At 43.2% G+C, this 23697-nt stretch overlaps 1 protein-coding gene across 1 annotated transcript in view; it reads left to right on the top strand.

Moving 5' to 3' along the window:
- RTTN (rotatin) overlaps positions 1 to 23697 on the top strand; it is a 478682-nt gene that overhangs the window by 101886 nt on the left and 353099 nt on the right. The window contains exons 12-14 of the mRNA XM_030212687.1: positions 4149 to 4361; positions 12417 to 12529; positions 19625 to 19751. Coding sequence (XP_030068547.1) covers positions 4149 to 4361; positions 12417 to 12529; positions 19625 to 19751 — 453 coding nt within the window. The remainder of the gene's footprint in view (positions 1 to 4148; positions 4362 to 12416; positions 12530 to 19624; positions 19752 to 23697) is intronic.

The following is a 23697-nucleotide window of genomic DNA, read 5'->3' as shown; positions in this document are numbered from 1 at the left end:
AATTCAACCTCATGAGTGGTCTTTCAGCATGGGTGTTGCTTGAGAGATTTTTCAAGAGTGGGGCACTCCCTCAGTGGATCTCTTTGCCATTCAGTACAATCCAAAATGTCCCTCAGTACTGCTCCAGGTTCAGACCATATGACAGACTAGCATTGTATGCCTTCCTTCTTCATTGGAGAACAGATCTTCAAGAAAATTATCAGGTAAGACCTAATTTCTCCTTTTTTTTGCACACTTTCTCTGAAATTCCATTGTTTTTGGATATAGCTAACTCAACTCTTGTTGCCTCTAGTGAGTTTAAGGAATACAAGTAGCCTAGAGTCTGGACAGTGTTTATTTCCATGGAGTTTCATAAAAATATATAACTTTCAGTAAAAAGAGGATGTTCAAGGATACTGCAAATGTGGAAAACTCAGAAGATTGCAGAGAAGCATGATTGCTGGAATTTTCAACATATTGCACCTGCTGCTTTCCAGTAACATTGTCAATAGTGCCATCATGTAAAGTAATTTTTCTTCTTTTTAAGAGATTGCTGCTTGACTGTCAAGCAGGAGCCAGAAAGTGTACTAACAATTTAGAAAGAACAGATTTTCCTTTGGTTTTTGTGGTTTATTGCTGATGCAGTGAGTTGCTGGAGAACCTATACCTTCGGATTTTAAAAGATCTTGTGCTCCTTTTAACCTGCTACTGCTTCTGTTGTAGCTGCTTGTAACCAGTGAAATTCTTATCTGGAAGAATCTGATAGGATTTATAAAAATTTTGATCTGGGATTCCTATGATTATGTAATGTACAAGCAGTAATATTTTAAACTGGATGAATTAATACAAATTCTTTGTGGAACTGTTTATTTTTACTGTACAAATAATCTTGTATGTCCATAGCATACATGCTTTCTCAAGCTTTTGAGATTTTTATTGTGTATAAGGTTTTGCTGCCCTCTGCTTGTTTCTAACAGACTAAACAGTCTTCAATTATGTGCCTCTTTTTTAACCAAGGAATGGGCATTGTCATTCTGGTAGAGAAAAGAGAATACAATAATAATAATAATAATTATTTGTATTCTGCATTATCTAAACATTCTAAGTGGATAACAGTTAACAAACATGGTAAATCAAGACAGACTTAATAAATTCATAAACCATAAAATTAAAATATAAACTGTGTCTTTTCTCTTTCACTTGTTACTCTAAAATAATTAGTTTGTTCAACTTTCCAGGATTATATAATAATCAGTACTGGTTAATAGCTCATTCTCAGTCCAATATGCTTGAAAAAAATGTCATGTTAGTCTTGAACAGCGTAGTAACTTAGTCCCGTAGACCTGTTGAAATAGTCTGAACAGCATGCAGTTTATAGGGCAAGGCGTTTCTCAATTTAGGGTCAATGATATAGAAAATAGATGATCTGTATTATTCAAGTCATATTCCTTGTGCTGAGAGAACATCTGATAAATACTTTTGTGATGAATTAATGACTTAGTGGGCCGGTATAATTTTAAGCTTGAGGAAAGTGCAACAGAAATGCAATTGTTTAAAACTTTAAAAACAAGAAGCAGAATTTTAAACTTAGGGCCCTGTTTACAAATAGGAATATTGTGGGCGCTTACACAGTTAGCACGTATTAATTTTTAGCGCGCGCTAAAGCACACTAGTGCCTTTGTAAATAGGGCCCTTTATTGGTTGTTCAGTAGGGAGCCAGTGTAAAGTTTAAAATACAGGAATATGTGTGTGTAACGTGAGACTCCTGAAATTACCCAGGCTACTGCATTTTGTGCTACTTGAAGAGCTTTCAAGGAACTTTTAGGAATTCTCACGAGTAGACCATTACAATATCCAAATGAATGGCAAACTGTGCTCTAAACCATCTCCCTAAAATTGGTTCCATTCACATAATCCCTAATTCTTCTGACTATCCTTAACTTGTAAAGCACCAGCTGAATTATCTTGGTGACCTCGTACTTCATAGTCAATATTGATTCCAATTTGACTCCAAGGTTTCGAATACTTTTAACAATTAGAATAGTAAAACCATCCATTTGAAAAGGAGGAGGAACATCATTACACTTATTTGCCGCTTGATTAAATAGAGTCTTTAAATATGCTGCTGATAATAATAAATTTGATTGAGGCGTGAGACTAATGGTTTTTTGGATAATTCAAATTTGAATAATGGAACTTTGGGAACAAATTTTAAGTAAAATGAATAAATTAACAAACAAATTCATACATAATGAAACAACTGCAGTTAGTTTAAGAACCGATGGTGAGTCATAGGCGGTTTACCTATGTGAAAAGAGTTGCTACCTATGGTTCTTACTGCGGGTTGTAATTTAATGATTATAATAATTTTTGCACAGAGGTTTCCATCTCTTGACTCCCCTTGCCCTCCAGTCTCTCTTCTTTTTCATTGCCTTCCTCTCTAGGGACACCATCTCCTCCAGTCTCTCCTCTTTTCCCTTCCTCTCCAGGGGCACCATCTTCTCTTCCGTCCCTTCTACTCTACGGTCATCATTTACCTTTTTTTGTTTTTTTCCATCCGCTATTTCCTGCATCTGCCCCTCTCAAACCCCTCCCCCATCCGCATCTCTCTCTCTCTCTCTCTTTCATCTATCTGCATGCTCCTGCACTGCAGCACACAGACAGCCAGTGCTCTCTCATTTCCCCCACCCCACAAAGCACACAGACACCCAGTGCTCTCTCCCTCCCTTCCCAAAGCACATAGACACCCAGTGTTCTCTTCTCCCTCCCCAAAGAACAAATGTAAAGTTTGAACCACATGGTTCAAATTTTACCTTTAGTGCCAAAGCTGCAGTGGAGGGTGCTGTGACCTGATGTAAGCCACTTGGGGGGGGAGGGGGTGATCTCTCTGTCTTTCCCCCCTTTTTTTCCCAGCACCTCTAGGCCCTTTGACCTACAGTGCTGAATCATGCTGCTTCTGTCTCTGCTCCAAGCCTCTCTTTGTAGCATCCTGCCTGGAAACAGGAAGTACTATCAGAGGAGGCGGAATGCTACAGAGAGAGGCTTGGAATGCAGAGAGAAGCAGCATGGTTTAGCTATAGAGCGGGTGAAAGAAGCAGCAGAAAACTTAGGGTGGAGAGAAAAATAGAGGAATAGTGAATGAAAGTGTGACCTGTTGTTAACATACCTTAAAATGTTTAACTCACGTTAAACACTTAGGAGCCCTTTTACTAAGCTGCATAGGTGCCTATACACACCCAACACGCTCCAATTTGGAACTACCGTCCGGCTACCGCGTGACTTGGGTAGTAATTTCATTTTGTATGTGCGCCCAGTAGATGCGCCGGACATTTTCTGGCGTGTGGCATTAACTGGGCTGTAATCGGCACTGTACCGTGCTGATTACCACCTGAGACTTTACTGCTACGTCAGTAGGTGGTGGTAAGGTCTGAGGGCCAAAATGGATGCTCGCCAATTTTCATTTTGCCGCATGTTCCATTTTTGACAAAAAAAAAATGCCTTTTTTGCAGGTGCACTGAAAAATGAGCCTGCGCGCATCCAATACACGTGTCTACACCAGCGCAGGCCTCTTTTGGGCTCACCTTATTAACGCTTTAAGGGGGTCTTTTACTAAAGCTTAGCTCGAGTTATCTGCAGCAGGGCCTATAGGAATAAAATGGGTCCTGTTGCAGATAACTCAAGTTAAACTTTAGTAAAAGACCCCCTCAAAGTACATCCCTAGTTGCTATATATAGAAAAGGTTTCTTATGTGATAAAATAATGTGCGTAACCTTTATCTTGTCTTCCTCTCTTCAATAGTCCCTTTTCCCTATGTGTCCTATCTGTCTGTCCTACCCTTGTCCCTTATTTGTCCTGTCTGTCTGTCCTGATTTAGATTGTAAGCTCTTTTGAGCAGGGACTGTCTTTTCTTCATGTTCAATTGTGAAGCGCTGCGTACGACTGGTAGTGCTATAGAAATTATTTGTAGGAGTAGTAGTAGATTGTTCCTCTGTGGCTATTTATGTAGAAAACCTCTTTAAATATTTTAAAACAATTTGTGAATATTCATCTTAGGGTATTTATTTTCCTCTTTTATTCCTTGAGTCAATTCTTCCTCTTTTTATAATGCAATATTCCTAATTTCTGCAGTATAATTTTCCTGTTAACATCACTTTTTTTTTCTTTTGAAGGCCAGCAACATTTTACCAGAAAGCGTGATGACCGCATTGTTTCTTTTATCATTGGACATGTCTTTTTGTGTGACATATCCCAGTGTTCACGAGTCCATCACAGCTTATTTGGAGCAACTAAATTCTGACACTTATTCTATTTATAAACAAGCTGCTGAAATTGTGCAGTCAATAGAATGTACCTGCTCCTTTTTGGCTGATATCAGCAAGAAGGTATGGCTTCCCATTATTATATAAATATCCCCCCACCCCACTACAGCATTTCAGAGAGCTAGAAGTTTAGTTAACCAACTATAACTTTAGACTAAGATTCTAAATCTTCTTTTAGTCTCAGCTGTTTATTGTATGGTTTTTGAAAGCTACAACAGGCAGCACATATTGTAGTCAAATGATTTATTATTTTTTTGTGTGTCTGTAGTGAAACCCTTTGAAAATAGATGTTTGTAAATCATGAGAAACAATCTTTTTCTATTTTTGTTTTTTTAAATATGAGAAATTAATGTTTTCCTTTTATCGATACCAGACCAGTCCAGGATGAATGAGTTATGTCCATCTACTATCGGATGGAGACAAAGAAAATAGTTCCAAGTGAATCACCCTTAAAGGTATCATGCAGCCTTGAATGTTCAGTATTTTTCTCTGTGGATGATAAGATGAACAGTGCTTTTCCTGCTAGGTGTTGCTCCTGACCTGGTTCTTCCTGGCTGTCAGTTGAGCAGGGCTTGATTGCTGGATGGATTTGCTCTTTTGAAAATTCTCTCTGTGCTTCAGTGATACTCGGTGGTCTGGGTCCCTCATCTCCAGCTAGGGTGACACCGGGTGGAGTCAGGTCCCTTCACCCACCTACGCTTTCTTCTTATGAGGCGACTATAAGGAGCGAGCCATCACTTGTATTATTGACTCTTCTGAACTGCAAGTATGCAATTTAATTTTTTGCCATTTCCTTTTCCTATATTCTGTATCACTTAGGTAAGTGAAATTTTCTTTCCCTCTCTGTACTGTATTTTTGGCTGGTGGTACCTTCTCTCCCATGGCTTTTAGAGTCCCTTTTTCTTCCGTAGCTCTTGGTCATTGAGATGCTTTTATCTAGGAGATATTCTTAATTTTAGCGGTTCTGTTTTGCTTTCCTGCCGACATTACTGCTCATGTGTGGCAGCTGTTTTTCACATAAGATATTTTATTCTGTAGAGTTCCTGCCGCCTTCTAGGAGTTTTCTTCCCTGCTTTACAGTTCTGTCTTGACATGCTAATTTCCCTCACTTAGCGGTTCAGTGAGGTCTCTGGGCTTCAGTGTTCACGCATTATTTGTTTTTTTTTCAGGCATCTTCCTTCTAGTGTAATTATTTTTCTGGCTCTGACCTTCTTTATGCAGTCAAGCTCAGGGGTATCAGTATGGCTTTATGCCTTAGGTCTCCTCTCTATTTTTCAATCTGCTATGGTTGGGTAATTATGACATGTATAGCTTGATAGTGATGGTCAGAGCTCTCAGTCTCTATCTTGATGAGAACTGTACATTGGCGGAAGAACCATTTGCCCTACATGACACCTGTGGCAAGTGGGTGATAGCGTTGCTGGACATTGAAGGTCTCCATGAAGGAGACAGTATAGTCTTTGTAAAAACAAACAAACAAACAAACAAGAACAATTGTGCCTCATGCTTATCCTGCCTCAGATCCTTATGGGTTAATCATTCCATTTCATCTATGTTATAAGGCTGAGTTCCCACTAGTTAGAGATCCCTGCTCCGAACTTGGCTAGTGGTTATAGTTGTTTTGACTTGCTCTTTATTGAAATCCTTTATGTATCCACTTCTCTTTCAGCACTCTTATGTGCGCGCCTGGAGGACTTAGCCGCCTGTGTTAGTAGGGGTGACATTTGAGTTGAGCATGTGGGAACATTGGCTACATAGTCCTGCTGAGGCTTCAGCTTTAATTTAGAGCAAACTGACTACCTCTTGGGCTATGGGGCAGCACAACAGCAACGATTTTCTTGCACTGTTGCAGCTGCCCCTATATTGGGACAGGGACTGCTCCACTATAGGCTGCACTTTGGAGGTACCATTACTGTCCTCCAGCTGTATTCTTCCAATGTGCTTGTGCCGCGTCTTAGTATTCTGCCCTCTACTGCCTTCTTTTGACACTGTCCTCTGGTTGCAGCTTTGTGTGCTGGCCTCTGGCAGTACCCTTCTCTGTCGCACTCTGCAGCCTCTTTCTTACTGCGTTCTGGCAGCTCCCTTGTCTCCCACGCTCAGTGGCATTCCCAAGTCCTGAGCTGGAGCACATATGTGCTAGGGTGACAGTGACCATGTGTACTTCTTGCTACTGGTATTCACAGGTATTGCTCGGTGACAGAGGCTGTTTGCTGTGTCAGGTGTTGGCACTTTCTTAAGCTATGTGGTAGCGTCAGTTCCAGAGTGTAAGCGGGGACACTACTTTCTAGTGCTGCGTAGCCTCCACTTCACTGTTGATGATTTCTTGGTATCTTCTGTCCTTCTGCTCAATGGCACCAACTCTTTTTGTTCAGCTTTGGCTGTAACTGCAGCACAGTGCTAGATTCTTTTATGCCGCTACTGGGTACTTTCCGAGCATTGTATCTTAGGCTCATAGGGAGCAGTTTTCCAGTCTCTTCTACAGAACCAGCATATTGGGTGCTTTTCAGTGGAAGCATACTCTTAGTTAATGTTGTCAGCAAATTCCTCTCCAGCATGGTGCCTCTTACCTCCTGTGTTCTACAGTGACACAAGCTGTCGGTGTTGCACCCTGGCAGCATCTTCTGCTCTATGTGGTTGTACTGATGGCACAGTGTCCTTGCTCCTGGATTGACGTTTGTCTGTCGGTCAGGAAAGTACATCTGTGCTTGCTGCTCTACTTTTGAGTTGGCTCTCCACAGTTATACAGTCACTTGTATTCATCTCTGTTGTCCTTCCTGATTGCCTCTTGAATGGCACTTCATACCTCTTCTTTGTAGCAGATTTGTTTCTTGCTTCTCACTTTTGCGTTCATGCAGCCACATCATTGAACCCAAGATGGTTATTCTGCCTCCTCATATCGGCACATTTTAGTTCAGTGCCTTGAGGGGCGGGATATGGGCTGGTGCCTTTCCTTTTAGGTGCATATTTATAGTAGCCTGGAACATCTTTCTTCTTTCCAGTCTGATTGTGCTAGAGGGCGTTTAGGTTACCGTGTATCTTATTTTGCTTGCTGCACCCATACGGGAACCCTTCCAGGTGGGCCCTGTTTCAATGCTGGCGAATGAGGCATAGATACAACCGTACACCAACTCTGCATATAAGTGCAGTTTCATCTACATTCCTGTGGCACAGCCTCATCCTTATGGAGTGCAGCTTTGTCTTTGCATGGCAGCACTTCTTCATCTCTCGATGTAGAGCTGAACTCCACCGTGTGGACTATGGATCCATCTTTGAATCTAGAGCCTCAACAGTTTCCTTGGATGCCTTTCTATCTGTGGGCTGCAGCTCAGAGTTTGGTTATTGGCCTTCTTGTATTATAGGCAAAGTTTTTCGCTTTCATTTTCTTTCTATGAGTTTGGTCCCACCCTAATGGGGACGCTGCTTTGCTATATTCCATTTGTTCTGGACAGGTCTGGTGTGGATGAAAAGTAAGGAAAAATTATGTTTCTTACCTGATTTCTTTCCTTTAGTCCTACCAGACCAGTCCAGTAGCCCTCCCTGTTTGATTTTGTTTTGCCTTGTATTTCTTCTTAGGGAGAATTTGTTCTGGTTTTCATCTCATTATCATAGATCTCTCGCAACTCCTGACAATGTAATATTTGCATGTCAGTTGAGTAGAAGCCTCACTTGTTGATGGATTTAAAGACTAAATGATTTTTGGCTTGTTGATGGACATCATTGGAAGACCATTGCTGAAATCAGTGGGATGTGGTCTGCTGTATATCAAACCACTGGAGCTCCTGGGCAAGTTTTTGAAATTGGTTATTAATATTACCACGGGTAGGAAATTGGTTCTAGTGGTGGTGTGGAAGCAAGCTGAGGTTCCCACCCCCCAGCAGGTCCTTGCTAAGGTGGACTTTGTGTGCTGTATGTCCAAGCTTACGGCCCTTCAAAGGAATAGATTGGTGAACTTTATAACAAAACTAGTAAAAAAGCCCCGTTTCTGATGCAAATGAAACGGGGGCTAGCAAGGTTTTCTTCTGTGTGCATGTGGGAGTGTGTGTGTCCCTGCCCTCTGCCCTCTCTCCCTTCCCCTGTGCTGTGTGTCCCCCTCCCCCCTTGGAGTCGAGTCTTTCAGTGTTAAGTTTCTTGCTTTGCTGTTTGTGTTACAGAGATAGTGAGGGCTTCTGCCCTCTCTCCCCTCCCCCCTCTGAGTCCTTCACTGTTACAGAGAGAGCTATTTGATTTTATGCTTTGCTGTGTTTTCCTTCACTGTTTGTGTTACAGAGAGAGCGAGGGCGGGGCAGACACTCATGGGGAAACCGGATATCTCTCCCCCTTCACACTTCCAGCTGGAGGCTTCATTTAGAACGTTGATGGTGCCTTTTATATATAGAGATTTGGGACTCATATATTAAATAGAAGGAAAGTTCTGGAGCATAAAAACTTCTTCCTGATCTTTAGGATGCCAACAAGGCGCAGCTTTTTGTGATCCCTTCCAATCTAAGAGGTGGAAGAGGAACTGTGAGCAAGGGGGGGGGGGGTGGTTTCTAACTTTGATTTGATGATAATTCGCATTGTATTGAACAGTAACACTATAACAGTTGTGATATTCTTGGTTTTTGGTTATTGTGGGGTTTTTTTTTTTTTTTTGCAAACTGGTTAATTAAAAAAAAACCCACAATGATAGCTGCCTATGGCCTTTTTGATAAGTCCACTGTAGGACTTATGAGCACCATTGCTTGGCTATTCAAAATACTGAACATTTAAGGTTGTATGATACCTTTAAAGGCGATTCACTTGGAACTATTTTCTCTGCCTCTATCTGCCGGTAGATGGACATAACCCATTCGTCCTGGACTGGTCTGGTAGGACTAAAGGAAAGAAAATTATCGGGTAAGAAACATAATTTTCCCTTACTATACTCATTATGAAGCCCTTTTTTCTAAGCTGCGGCAAAAAGCGGCCTTAGCGCATCCTACAGGTTTTGCTGAAATTGCTGTCTGGTAACATGAGTGAGGGTAGGCCTGGAGCTAATAAAAACAGGCCATACAATAAGTAAAGGTAAAAGAAAATACCATTATACATATCAGGTAGAGGTTCTATTCCATTTACAGGTAGGGGAGAGAAAATAAACTCAAAAATGTTTTTAGCTGTGACAAGGCTCTCCAGTGGCCTGCTCTTGCAGGGCCATGGAACACATCAGCACTGCAGTATTCTTTACTTGTCTCTGGCCTGTTTTCTCAGAGTTAAAAATGTAGCAGTTCCTTGGGTCAAGAGTAATCTTACTGCATGGCCATTTTTGGGGGGGAAGGGGAGGCTTTTTACCCACTGCAGTAAAAAGGGCCCTGTGGTAGCGGTGGGGGCCCTTTTTACTGCAGCTTGGTAAAAGGACTCCCTAGTAATTGTAGTCCAAGCATTTTATTTTTCCATTTGATTTGGTCCAAGTGTCTCTTGTGCTTTTCTCTGTTTTTCCTGTCTTTCCAGGGTGTCTTGTTTACTTGTTATTTCTTCTGTCTCCTGTCCACCATCATCTTCTATCTGCATCCTTATTTGTCTCGTTCCTGTTCCTATCTTCCTCACATGTTTAGCATCTGTTCTTAGTGTCCCTATCCTCTCCTTATATTCAGCTGTCACCTCTGTAATCCTGTCTCTCACCCCCCTCTTCCCAGTGGGTCAGCACATCTCTGTCTTCCTCCCCCCACCCAATTACAGGTCCAGCAAATCTCCATCCCCCCCCCACCCCAGGTGCAGATCTCCATCCCCCCCCCCCCACATCCCAGGTCCCTCAGATCTCCATTCCCTCCCCCCTCCATTCCAGGCCCTGCACATCTCCATTCCCTCCCCCCTCCATCCCAGGTCCTGCACATCTCCATCCCCCCCCATCCCAGGTCCTGCACATCTCCATTCCACTCTACATCCCCCACCCTCCCACCCCCAAACCTGGTCCAGCATATCTCCATCTTTACCCAACCCCCCCCCCCCAATAAAATGCTCCAATCCCAAGTCCAAATAACTAGTCTCCACAACCAGTCCTAATTGTGTGATTAAATTATATTCAAAGCCCCGTATTTCAGTTCTCTACTGCAGTTCCATAAGCTTTACTATAACTTTCCCATAAACCTCAGTGATGTGTGATTATCAGCTATTAATAACGCTGACAATATTCACACGTATCCACCTCTTCATCGGTTTAGATAAGTAGTTTTACAAATTTCTTTCAAATTTTCAAATTTTCAAAACCCATAGTTTTAAATTAAACTTATCTTGTTTTTCTTTTGTTTATCAGACCCAGGGGTTAGGCTGCCCGACATGCACGTTTCGCTCCGAAATGAGCTGTCTCAAGGACATCCCCTATAATATACAAAATATTTTATTAATATATACACTCCACACATCAGCTGTAAACCTATGTCTAGAGCGCACATATAATCAAATTTAGTACCCCCAAAAAACTTACCCCATGATCTTATCAGCGCCAGCTCAGCAAAGGTAATTCAAAAGCCAAGATGGCGCCAGCGTTTTTTCAAAGCAGTTAAATATCAGCTGTTCTCTGACGTATCCATTTCGAGAACCCCGCCCCCCATGGCATTCCACCGGAAGCTTTCCTCTCTACATTGCCTCCGGTGGTAAGCTGGAAATAGTTAAATAAGTGTAGCCCATTCAATTTCAGCATTTAAACCCATCGGCGTGACCGTCTGTAGGCTGAAAATATTAAATTGTTCTCTAAAATTCAGAAGTTTCTTCATGGATCCTCCCTCCTTCCGAGCATCTAGACATTCAATAACCCGCCATCTAATATCTTCAACCGTATGATGTTTCTGCAACCAATGATTAACCAAAGGTGCCTGCATGTTCTGCGTTTGAATTCTTGATTTGTGCTCGTTCAAACGAATTTTAATAGGGCGAGCACTCCTGCCAATATAAATCAAATCGCAGGGACATAGAATTACATAGACCACATTATAGCTATCACAATTGGTCATAGCTGTACTCCTTATAATTTTCTCCCAAGTCCAGCATATCTCCATCTCTTTCCCCCCATCCCAGGTCCTGCAGATCGCCATTCCCCCCCCCAGCCCCCCCCCCAGCCCCCCCCCCCCCAGGTCTTTCACATCTCCATTCCGCCTCCCATCCCAAGTCCTGCATATCTCCCACCCCCCTCAAACTTGCATGCTTCAGTGACAGCAGTTAAGGGACGTCGGCTGGGCTCGGACCCATTCCTGTTTCTTTACAATGGTGTGGAAACAAGAAATGGCATCAGAGGAGGCGGGACATTGTAGAGGAACAGGGATGGGCTTGAGCCCGGCTGGAGGCAGAGTGCTCTAATCGCTGTCACTGATGCACGTGGGAAGGGAGTGGTCAATGATTTTAAAAAATGACTTTTGTAGTGCCATCAGCCAGCCTGGCCATTGAAAAACCAGCCAAGCTGGCTCAGAATTGGCCAGTTGACAACCCTAATGGTAGAGGCAAATGCAGCTTCCCTCTGGACCTGTTTAACCTAACTGTGCCCTGGGCCTTTTACTTCTTGGACCATTCCCTCCTTGCTCCACTCCTCTCATGTCACTTCTCCCTTGGGCAGGACTTTGGGTTTTAAGGTGGCTATGACACTGTGAGGGATTATCCTTAAGCGGAAATGGCAGCGTCATATAGACTCCCCTCACTGGCTGATTTTTCTGTATTAATGACCATGTGCTGATGTCATTAGCATATGGCCATAATGAGCACTTACTGCCACCCATTTTGTAGGCAGTAAGGGTTCACGCAGTAATCTTGCGATAACCAATTAGCACGCAGTAATGTAGAAACATTTTTGAGTTGTGTGGATTAGCGTGCACTATAATGGCCTGAGTGCATCCCACGGTATGTCATTTTAAGCGGCGTTAATGCCTAACACAATTAAAGTAAAAGGTCCCCTGTATTAGTGTGATTCCCGAATAGCTGAATACAGGTTAACCTAATTCAACATTTGAGACCTAGGGCTCCTTTTACAAAACAGTGCTACCGATTAGCCTGTGCTGAATTCGAAGAAGCCCATGTGAAGAAGCATTGCTTTGTAAAAGTAGCCCTTAGTAGTTAAAACTCGCCATTAAACCATTATGTACGTTTTCTTAACATTTACTGTTTCATTTTTTTCAGGGAGAAAAGAATCTTGTAGAACTAGTGGAACTAGCAGAAAAGGCTCTAAATAGCCTTCCATTTCATCAGCACTTTCAATTGGTTGACGATTATATCCATATTTGCTCAGACATGTAAGATACTGATATCCTTAACAGGCTTCAAAAAGAAGTTGATTATTGATAATTTGATGGAGAAGGATTTCTCATGCATTTTGACTGGAGAGCAAAATCTTGACATACATGAATAACTTTTGTGATTTTAGAACATTTCAAGATCCAGTTTTCCAAATAACTTTTACATGGAAGATATGAGCAAATAGAAGCTATATTAGAAAACTGGGTTCCTGTTGCCAAATGGTTAACTGAAGTTTCAGATCTGCTTAAATTGCTATGTCAGTATGGTAAAATAAGTACTCTATTTTGTTCATTTATTTATCTATTTATAACAATTTGTAGTCCGCCATTCTCTGAGGTCAAGCAGGCCATGTTATTCTCGCATGTGGGTGATGATATCCATGTGATCTGGTGCGGAACATTTTTACAGTGTACTACAAATTTAAGAGCACGCAACATTGTTCCCAGTGAGCATGTGTGAGTTCTTCCCACCCGTTCTGAAAGCACGGGAACATCAGCTCCTCACTGCATCTGTTGCTCATTGCGTCCTTTTGAGCTTTTTTCTGCCTTCCCTTCAGGTATTAAAAAAATTGGATTTTGTATTTTTCTGTTTTTGTGAAATTTTCCTTTCTTCCCCTTGAAGTTTTAGTTACCTTTTCCCCACTTTTAAGTTTTCTTTTTTTCCTCATTTTCACGAGGCCCACTTAGGCCTAAGCTTCGGTTGGGATTTTTCCCCTCCTTTTTCTTGGCTATTTTAGTGCAGCTGACTTTGACCCTGGGGAACAGGGTTCGATTCCCACTGCAGCTCCTTGTGACTGTGGGCAAGTCACTTAACCCTTCATTGCCCCAGGTACAAAATAAGTGCGTGTATATATGTAAACCGCTTTGAATGTAGTTGCAAAATACCATAGAAAGGCGGTATATTAAGTCCCATTTCCCTTTCCCTTTCCTATCACCATCAAGTTGTTTGATTTGGCTATGGCTGTTTTTCCTTCCGTCATCAAAGTTTCCCAGTGGCTTCAAGCGCTGTGCTTGGTGCAGTCGGATCATCTCTGGAACTGACACCCATACTTGGTGTCTTCAGTGTGGCCAGCTGTCTTCTTTGCCTTCATATACAGAAAAGAACATGGTTGTTCAGAGAGGCTAACAGAGAAAACTTTTGGAGCCATGTCTGAATCGTTGACATTGGCGTTGGTGCTTGCATTGACATCGGGTGCATCTGTCCCCATGGTTGCTAGACCCATGTCCGACACTGAGAGTGGGTGTGCATCGAGCAGGGCCCCCAGGACCGGTCAACATTGGACCCAAGATCGAGGAGGCATGAGAATTCGTTGTCGGCACTGAGGGGTGTTGATGCTGCATGGGGAGAAGGCCAAGAAACACAAGCATTGATCTCCTACAATGCATGGTGCTGGGATCACAGGGGCAACAAAAGATCCATTACCCAAGGTGCTTTGTTACTGGGAGGAGTGCTCCCCCTCCATTGAGGAGGTACTGATGCAGGGGTCTCCATGTAGCCAGGACCGGGTACCTGAGTCAATACCGGCAGTTCAGCAGCCTGTCTCTGAACCAATGACCCAGCCATTTCTGATGTCAGCCCTTGATGAGTGCATCTGGGGCATGCTCCAGGAGCAATGGGCGGGCATTCTACAGCAGAGTACATTGGCATCAGGGGTGCTTGAGCCAGCCATGCCTCTTCTTGCTGCCTCGCAACGCTGGTGGTTGGTGAAGTCACCAATGCCGGTGCTGCCCATGTGGGTACCAATGTCATGGAGTTAGTCTAGGGTGGAGCCTACATTTCAACACTGCTCCATGCAAGGACCAAGTTCCTTACACTTGAGACAGACTTGGTCTCAACCCTCCCATGAGGAGTTGTTAGCTGACACCAAAACAGAGCGCTCATGGGCATCTGATGAGGACCCTAGGTAGTTCTTGGAGGAGGAGTCGTACGATATCCCATCTGACCCCTCCCCAACAGAGGAGAGAGAGTCTCCACCTGAAAGCTTCTCCTTTCCAGCTTTTGTCAGGGAAATGGTGGCTGCCATTTCAATTTTTTTGGAGACAGAGGACGAGTCCAGGGCTGAGGCGTTCGAGGTCCTGGACTATGACTCTCCTCCTATAGAGGCTGTGACTGTCCTGCTTCAAAAGATCTTGTGTGATTTTTCAGGTGTAAAACTGGGAGTCCTCTCTGTCAGCCCCTGTCCTTCCTAATAAAATTGATACCATGTATTGGATTCAGAGTTCCCCTGGGTTTGATAAGCTGCAGTTGCCTCATCATTCCCTGATGGTGGAATCCATGCTCAAACGAGCCAGATGTTCTGGAGACTTTGCTTTAGTGCCCCCAGGCAGAGAAGGTCGAACTCTGCACTCCATCGGGCAGAAGATGTATTAGGCTTCAATGCTCATATCCCATATACAGTCATACCAGCTCTACATGAACCTCTACTTGTGGAACCTGGTACGCAGTATGACTAATTTGGTGGATTCTCTCCCACCGGAGAAGGCCAAATCGCTTTACCAGATGGCCAAACAGCAGAAGGCGTGTCATAATTTCTTGGCCGGGGCACTTACAATACGTTCAGTTCTGGTCGCCATATCTCAAAAAAGGTATAGCAGAATTAGAAAAGGTTCAAATAAGAGGAACCAAAGTGATAAAGGAGATGGAGCTCCTTTCGTATGAGGAAAAGCTAAAGAGGTTAGGGCTGTTCAGCTTGGAAAAGAGATGGATGAGGGGAGATATGATTGAGGTCTACAAAATCCTGAGTGGTGTAAAATGAGAAGTACATTGATTTTTTATTCATTCCAAAAGCACAAAGACTAGGGGAAACTCAAGGAAGTTACATGGAAATACTTTTAAAACAAATAGGAAGAAATATTTTTTCACTCAACGAATAGTTAAGCTCTGGAACTCTTTGCCAGAGGATGTGGTAACATCAGTTAGTATATCTGGTTTTAAAAAAGGTTTGAACAAGTTCCTGGAGGAAAAGTCCATAGTCTTCTATTGAGACAGACATGGGGAAGCAACTGCTTGCTCTGGGATTGGTAGCATGAAATGTTGTCACGATTTGGGTTTTTGCTAGGTACTTGTGACCTGGCTTGGCCACTGTTTGGTCTGATCCAGTATGGCTACTCTTATGTTTTTATGATGTGACATCCATGATTTTTGGTCAGAGCATAGCGATGCATAGACTTTCATGGCTGTGTGTCTCTGAGTTGGAGCCTGGCAGTCCAGCAAAGATTGGTGGATGCCAGGTGCTGGCGGGTTGATCATTTTGGAGAGAAGGTGGAGGAGGTCGCGGACCTCATAAAAAAGCACTCTGATACCATCGATACTCTCTCCTGCTGGACACCTTCTGCGCCCTCCTTGTCCAGGAGGTTTTCGGGCAAGTCAAAGAGAGGTCCCTACTACTCTCAAAGGTGTAGGTACACTCCTCCTTGATCTCCTCTGCAGACTAAGCCTGAGCATGCTTGTTTGCCTCATCAGTGTGTGCCTTAGGCTCAGTTGACTCCCCATTCAAAACTAGGGATGACTTTTTGACTGGCTCCAGTAGAGCTTAGCGGCCCTAACAGTGACTGTGGCGGATGACCTACTGGTGGGGGGAGGGGTCTGAGTTTTTTTCCAAGAAAGGTGTCTCCTTGTAACCTCTGACTGGTGCATTCTCCTAATAGTCCATCTCGGTTATGCCCTGCAGTGGCATCAAAGACCACCAAATTGCCCTCCAAGAGCATCTTGCTTCAGCCCTCATCACAAGGATGTACTTGCATGGGAACCTTCCGCCCTTCTAAAGGCCCTTGTGGTCGAGCCCATTCCACCAGGGGAAGAAGGGAAGAGATTCTATTCCAAGTACTTTCTTGTCCCAAAAAAGGCAGGAGGAATGCTTCCCATCCTAGACGTAAGGACCCTGACCAAATTCCTGGTCAAAGAAAAGTTCAGTATGATTTCCCCGGACACCCTTCTCCTGATGATTCAGGTTCAAGATTGCCTATACTCTCTTGACTTAAAGGATGCCTACACTTATATCCTGATACTTCCAGGCCACAGGAAGTAACTCAGACTTCGGGTTGCAGCTCATCACTTTCAGTACTGTGTGTTGCCATTTGTCCTCTCGTCAGCTCCCAGGGTTTTCACCAAATGTCTAACAGTAGTCGCAGCATCACTATGCAGACTGGAAGTTTGTGTTTCCCTACATGGATAATTGGCTGGTGAAGAGACTGTCAAAGGACGGTGCTCGGAAGTCCATGTGGAGAGCTATTCTGGTGTTAGAGTCCCTAGGGTTTGTTTTAAGCTACCCCATGTGCCATCTGCTCTTTGTTCAACAATTGGATTTCATTTGAACCCTGCTAGAAACAAAGTAGGCTCGTGTCTTTGTCCCTGTGCTGAGGGCGGACAGTCTAGTCGCACTTGCTACTTGTGTTCGTGCCAGCCAGCAGGTCACAGCTTGGCAGATGTTGAGGTTACTTAGCCATATTGCCTCCACTGTGCATGTCATCCCCTTGACACATCCTCACATTAGAACCACCTGGTGGACTCTAGCTTCCCATTGGTGTCAGGCCTCTGGGAACATGGCGCATTTCCTCCAGGTAACACCGGAGTTGATTCAGTCCCTCCTCTGGTGGACAATTGTATCCAGTTTGACTGTGGGACTTCTATTCCAAATTCCTCAGGCCCAGAAGGTACATCCTGCCTGGGGTGGGGAAGCACACTTGGATGGGCTTCACACTCAGGGTGATTGGTCAGCTCACGAGACAGATCTCTACCTTTTGGATCTGCAGGCAATCTGGTATGCTCTAAAGGCTTTCAGAAATCAGCTGTTCATTCAAATAGACAATCAGGTTGCCATGTATTACACCAGCAAAGGGGAGGTGGTGGTATCAGATCATACCCTTTGTGACTGGAAGCCGTCCGGATGAGTCAATGGGTTGTCCAGAACAGGATTGGGCGTTGCCTGTGAGATTTTCCAAGTGTGGAATACCCCTTCAGTGGATCTTTTTGCCACTCCATTCAATCACAAAGTCCCTTAGTACTGTTCCAGGCTCAGGGCCCACGACAGACTAGCGTTGAATGCCTAGCCTTCAGTATCTGTATCCTCCAATCATTCTCGTGAGGAAGACTTTGCTGAAAATCATGCAAGACTGAGGAACCTTGGCCCTGGCAAATCTGGTTCCCTCTTCTGGAGTTATCCTCTGAAGAACCTTGGAGATTGGAGTGTTTTCTGACCCTCATAACCCAGAATGAGGGATCTACATCCCAACCTCCAGTCCATAGCCCTCACAGTCTGGATGTTGAGAGCTTGTGTCTTACTGAGGGTGTCTCCAGGATCTTGTTGCTTCCAGAAAAGATTCCACTAAGAGGTGTTATTCTTTGAAATTGAGGAGGTGTGCCATCTGGTGTGAGAGCAAGGCCCTAGATCATCTTTCTTGCCCTACACAGACTCTGCTTGAATACCTTCTGCACCTCTCTGAGTCTGATCTTAAGACAACTCTGTAAGGGTTCTCCTCAGTGCAATTAGGACTTATCACTGTGTAGAAGGTAAGCCCATCTCTGGACAGCCTCTATTTTGCTTCATGAGAAGTTTGCTGTTGGCAAAGTCCCCTGTCAATCCTCTGCCTATGTCATGGGAACTCAATGTCGTCCTCATCCAGCTAATGAGTCTTTTTGAGCAACTTGATTACTGTCATCTGAAGTACTTGACTTGGAAGGTTTTGTTTTTGGTGGCTGTTACTTCAGCTTGCAAGGTCAGTGAACTTCAGACCTTAGTAGCAGATCCACCTTACATGAAATTTCATTATGAGAGAGTAGTTCTCTGTATGCACCCTAAGTTCCTGCCTAAGGTTGTGTTGGAGTTCCATCTGAATCAGTTTTTTGTCCTTCCAACAGTTTTTCTTCCAAGCTTCATGCCCATCCTGGTGAAAGCAAACTGCACACCTTGGACTGCAAGAGAGCATTGGCCTTTTACTTGGAGTTTACTAGGCCCTACAGACAGCTTTTTGTTTCTTTTCATCCCAACAGGATGGGTGGGCATCACCATCGGGAAATGCACAATCTTAAATTTGCTGGCAAATTGCATTTCTTTCTCTTATGCGCATGCTGGGCTGACTCTTGAGGGTTATGTCAAAACTTATAATGTCATGGCAGTGTTGGTAGCCCATTTGAGGTCAGTCTCTATAGAAGAAATTTGAGGGCTGCAACGTGGTCTTCAGTCCACACATTCAGATCTTACTATTGTCTTGAGCAAGATACCTGACCCAGTAGTTTGTACAGACAGTTGTGCAGAATTTGTTTGGGGTCTAGAATCCAACTCCAGCCTCCTAGGTCCATTTCTGTTCTAGACTGACTGTCACTGAGAATGTATATAGTTTCAGGTTAATTGCTATTTCAACTCACCATTGGGAGTTCCAATTGTCCTACTGTTGTTTTTGGTGAGCCTAGTAGCTATGGATTCCCACATGTGAGAATAACATGACCGCTTGTCCTTGAAGAAAGCGAATATACTTACCCTGTAGCAGGTATTCTCCGAGAACAGCAGGCCAATATAGAGGGGCGCTGTCGCGTGCTGTTAAATTTGTAGTACGTTTTAAAAGCATTCTGGGCAATGTGGATGATGTCACCCACATTTGAGAATTAATGGTTTGCTGCCCTCGGAGAATATCTGCTACTTGTAAGTATCTTCATTATATCCTTGGTGGATCACAGAAAACATACATAATTCAAAATAGCATAATTGCTGTAACCCCCATACATCAAAGCATACACAGTCTACTCCATCTGTATGGCCTCTGGAGTTCTGACAGAATAATCAATTGTTATAAAATAAAACTTGTTTTGTTTTATTACAATTGTTCTTCAGTTTGTAGTAAAAGAATCTTTGGGTGCATCATAAATGAGTTACAGGTAAGACCAAGCTTGGCATATCAAGTGCTGCAATTTGGTGAAGTAACAATTTGACTGTTTTTAGTGCTGCTTCTTAAAAAGAAATTTCATTTTTAAATACATCTTTAAATAATATAGATAGTGAAAATCTGTTGGATTTAACACTTAGTTGATTTAATCTTTGTTATGATATTTGATACCATAGAAATCATAATTCACAATTACACTTTTTCTGCTTGTAGCTGGAAGTCTGCACAGGCTAGCCCATTCCTACAGATGGAGAGTCAGAAAGTGTTTCTGCAGCTGCTTTCATATCCTGTGGGGACTGTAAAAGCTAAAGTCTATCACTATTGTTTGGAGGTGGTAAAGGTAAGAACCATAAATTGTATTTTGATGACTTAGTATTCCATTAACAGTGGTATTAAAGTATATGTGGCAAGCTACAATGCAGAGAACAGTATTTTCAGGGTAAAAATAAGAAAGAATAAAGCAAGTTTTCCCCCCTGAAGACAAGTTCACAGAGTTAAGCAGTTTGTTTCATGTGGTGCTGAAAGGATGATTTTTTTTCCAGAGCTTTCTAGAAAGAGCAAATGGCCTTTACCGTTTATGCACTGCTGCAGCCCCACAACTGCCTTAGTTGGTTTTGTTTTTTTTCTGTTGGTGGTCCTGCTGTGTTTTTCTCAAGGTTCCCTCTGGCTTTATTTTGGATATCAGCCTTAAAAAATCCTATCTAGACTTTTGAACGTGTAGTATGCTTGGCCTGAGACTCTTGGGTAAGTTAGAGGTTGAGGATGGCGTAGGACTAGGTGAAAATGGGGGAAGGTAGTGGATTATTTTCTGAATAAAATTCAGAAGTCTAAAGATCAGATGATTGGGTTGGATGAGGGGCAATGGTCATGCTTGTTTGATGAGGGAAATGATGTAATGAGTAGGAGTATGGTCATCGCAATGAATTCGTCAATTCCCCCCCCTCCACCCCAAAAGAACAAAATATTGAGTTTGATTAGAAGACTGTATGCCTTGTGCTCCACACTATACCCAGTACCTAGTTATGTGCTTCAGCGTGGTTCTATAAATATTTTAGGATGAATTTTTGATCTGGTGAATTCTTTTAAAACAAGCTTAGAAGAATGTGCTACACTAATGCTAAAAAGTAGGAGCCTTGTCTGTAAAATATAAAAATCTTCAGCCAAGTTTCATGCTTGCCATTTTGGTTAAAGATTATAGAGAGAGAGCTGGTCTCACAGATTGATGCCTATTTGGAAAAGGTAAATAATATAGATTAGAGACAGATGGGATTCAAATGGGGAGCCTAGGAGTTCACTTCTGGCAGCGATAACAGATATTGTTTACCAGTCATTGGATAGAGGTGAGTTAGTGGTATATCTTGTCAAAGAGACGGGTCTTCAGTAGTTTGTGGACAGATCGCTTTTAGGTTGCGTGGCAGCGCGTTCCAGTGGCTTTGGACTTATCTGCTGCATTTGATTTGATAGATTGGGACCTTTTGTCACAGAAATGTAGTCCAGTGGGTTAGGTGGTAAGTAATTAAGTTAGATTACTTCTATTTTTGGAGGGTAGGATGTTTAAGATTCGATTATAAGAATGTCCTAGATATGATTTCTCTCAGGGATTTGCTCTGTCACCCCTTTTTTGGGGGGGAGGGGGTTCTATTTTCTAACATACCACATTAATTCTATGTGGACAAAACTCATGTCTACTGTCATTTTTTCTGTATTCAGGACACCAGCATGTGAAACAAAAACAAAACATTTACACATAGTACCAAATCCTGTAGCTGTAATCTTGGTATATGTCTCTGAACTAACCCCCTATCCTCCCCTTTCCTTCCCTTCCACCTGTCCTCCTTTCCCCACAAAACCTTTGTGACCAACACCCCTCCAACAACTTATCCTACTCACCATATTTACCTAATTATGCCCATTCCCCCCTCATCTCTAGCCATTAGATACTCCACAGATTGGGCCCATATGTTCTCATTTTGAAGTGCAGTTAAATTCTTCATTAACTATATCATCTTATCCCTAGCTACCCGTTGTGCTAGCACCTTTCCAAGTGGCTGCATGCACACACCTGGCCGCTACAATAAGTCACCTGTTCTTTGTAATGCATTTCTCCATCCACTGGGTCATCAAATTAAGGACCATGGTTTTTTTTTTCCTTTGCTTGTGTGGATGATGATCAGATTATTTTGCCATTGATGCAAAAAGTTAATTAAGTGCTTGGATAGGGTTGCAGCATAGGTGAGGTATAGCAACATGGTACTTATTGACCAAAAAACTGAAGTTGAGTATTTGGATTTGGCTACCCTGCTTTTCCCTCTACTGAGGAGACATTTATATCATGTAAGCTCAAGATATAGGATCTCATGGCACTTTTGTAACTGACATGACTTTTCAATCACAATTTTTAAATTTATTTTAAAATATTTTTATCCTGCCTATCCATAATATGTACATAATAAAATGTAATTTAAGGATTGTTTGGCAACTGTGCCCGTATGGGATGTCCTTATGTTCAGTTATACATGTGCACATTTTAAGTTCCTTGGGCCTCTGCAGTCTCCTATATGGTGAATAGTTGAGCATGTTGCAGATAGCCCATAATGCTGTGGTCTGAGTTTTGACTGGGTGGTAGAGAAAAGATAGTAAGCAGGATGCTTTGACACAGCTGCACTGTCTTTCAATTCGGGAGCATATACATATTAAAATACTGGTTTTAACTTTTAAAATTTTATAAATGGGGCATCCATAATACTTGAAAGAGAGCTTGTAGTGGCATCAACCAGGTCGAGTATTGCATTTAAGTCCGACTTGTTTTCTAAAAATGCCTCCTCATATCCCAAATGCAGTTGCAAAGATAGCAGGCTAGATTGTTCTGAGAGCTTGTACCTATTCTGTAGAATACGCTTTCAGAGGTCCTAAGGAACAGGTTTTACTGGTGTTTTGGAAGTAATCAAAACATTTTTATTCCATGTGAATACGTTTGGTTAAGTTTGGGGGTCCTGAATAGTTGGAAAAAAGCCAATATAGTGACGGGTACACAGTTAGTGTTATCTGCTAACATCTGAATTTGGGAGTATGTCACTGTGGACATGGTGTTGGGGGGAAGCAATAAGTGTTCCACATGTAAGTCTCTGAAGGCTGCATGCATAGTATTATCATTCTTTGAGGACAAGCAGCCTCCAATATTTTCAAAAGTGGGTGATGCCAATCTGCATCGCCTGGTCCGGCATTTTGGCAAAGTAAGAAAATAGAGCTTCATGGAGAGCGAGCTGCGCTCCACCGTGCAAGCACGAGTGCCTTCCATCCTGTCGCGTGAACAAGGTCTCCTCAGTTCTCTTTTTTCCTCATGAGGAGAAGGTGCACTTTTTCAGCCTCTCCTCGCTCGCCTGGTTCAAAAGAGCTTTTCGGTGCCTTTCGACTATTTTTTCCCTCATTTTTTGTTGTGATTTTCTTGTTTTCTCCCTTTAAACCTGTCCTTTATTTTTTTAGTTGTATTTTTCCTGGGTTTGTTTCCTTATTTTTCAACATCATATGGCTGTTTTTTAGGCCTAGACTCTGGTTGAATTCTTCCCTTCTTTTTTCTGTGCCTTGCCCATTTTTAGGCACCATCGAATCATTTAATTTGGCCGAAGAGGTTTTTCTATCCATGTCCACGAATACTACCTGTGGCTTCAAGCGCTGTACCCGGTGCAGTCGGACAATCTCGGGAAAGGACACTTATTCTTGGTATCTGCAGTGTCTTGGGCCTGACCATAGCCATACTAACTGTGTCTTCGCAAGAAGAAGAAGAGGACCCAAGTTTCCTGAGAGGCTCATCAAGAGAAGATTTTTGGAGCCAAGTCTGGTTCCTCAACGTCAGCATTGGCATCGAGGTCAGCTGTGTCGATGTCGAGCATCGTACCTGTATCGGGAGCATCGGTAAGCATGGCTGCTTTGAGACCCTTAGACAGTGGGAGCACTGAAGCGTCGAGTAGGTCTCCACTAGCTGTGCAGCCCCCCCCCCCCCCAGGACCGTCCATTGTTGGACCCGACCTCAAGGTGACATGAAGGTTCGACGTCATCCTTGGCACCCGAGGAGCCTGGGTGACATGCTTTGGGCGAAGGCCAAGAAGCATTGTCATTGGGCACCTTTCACACATGGTGCCGGGAGCTCTAGGAAGTCGAAGGATTCGGCACCAGAGAAGCGTCGGCGCCGGAAGGACCGCTGTCCCTCCATTCAGCAGGTACTGATGTGACTGTCTCTAAGCAGCCGAGATCCTGCTCTGTATCGACCCTAGCGATTCTGGAACTTG

The sequence above is a fragment of the Microcaecilia unicolor genome, chromosome 1 (genome assembly GCF_901765095.1).
Source record: "Microcaecilia unicolor chromosome 1, aMicUni1.1, whole genome shotgun sequence".
Lineage (NCBI taxonomy): Eukaryota > Metazoa > Chordata > Amphibia > Gymnophiona > Siphonopidae > Microcaecilia > Microcaecilia unicolor.
This window is presented reverse-complemented; position numbering and strand designations above follow the sequence as displayed.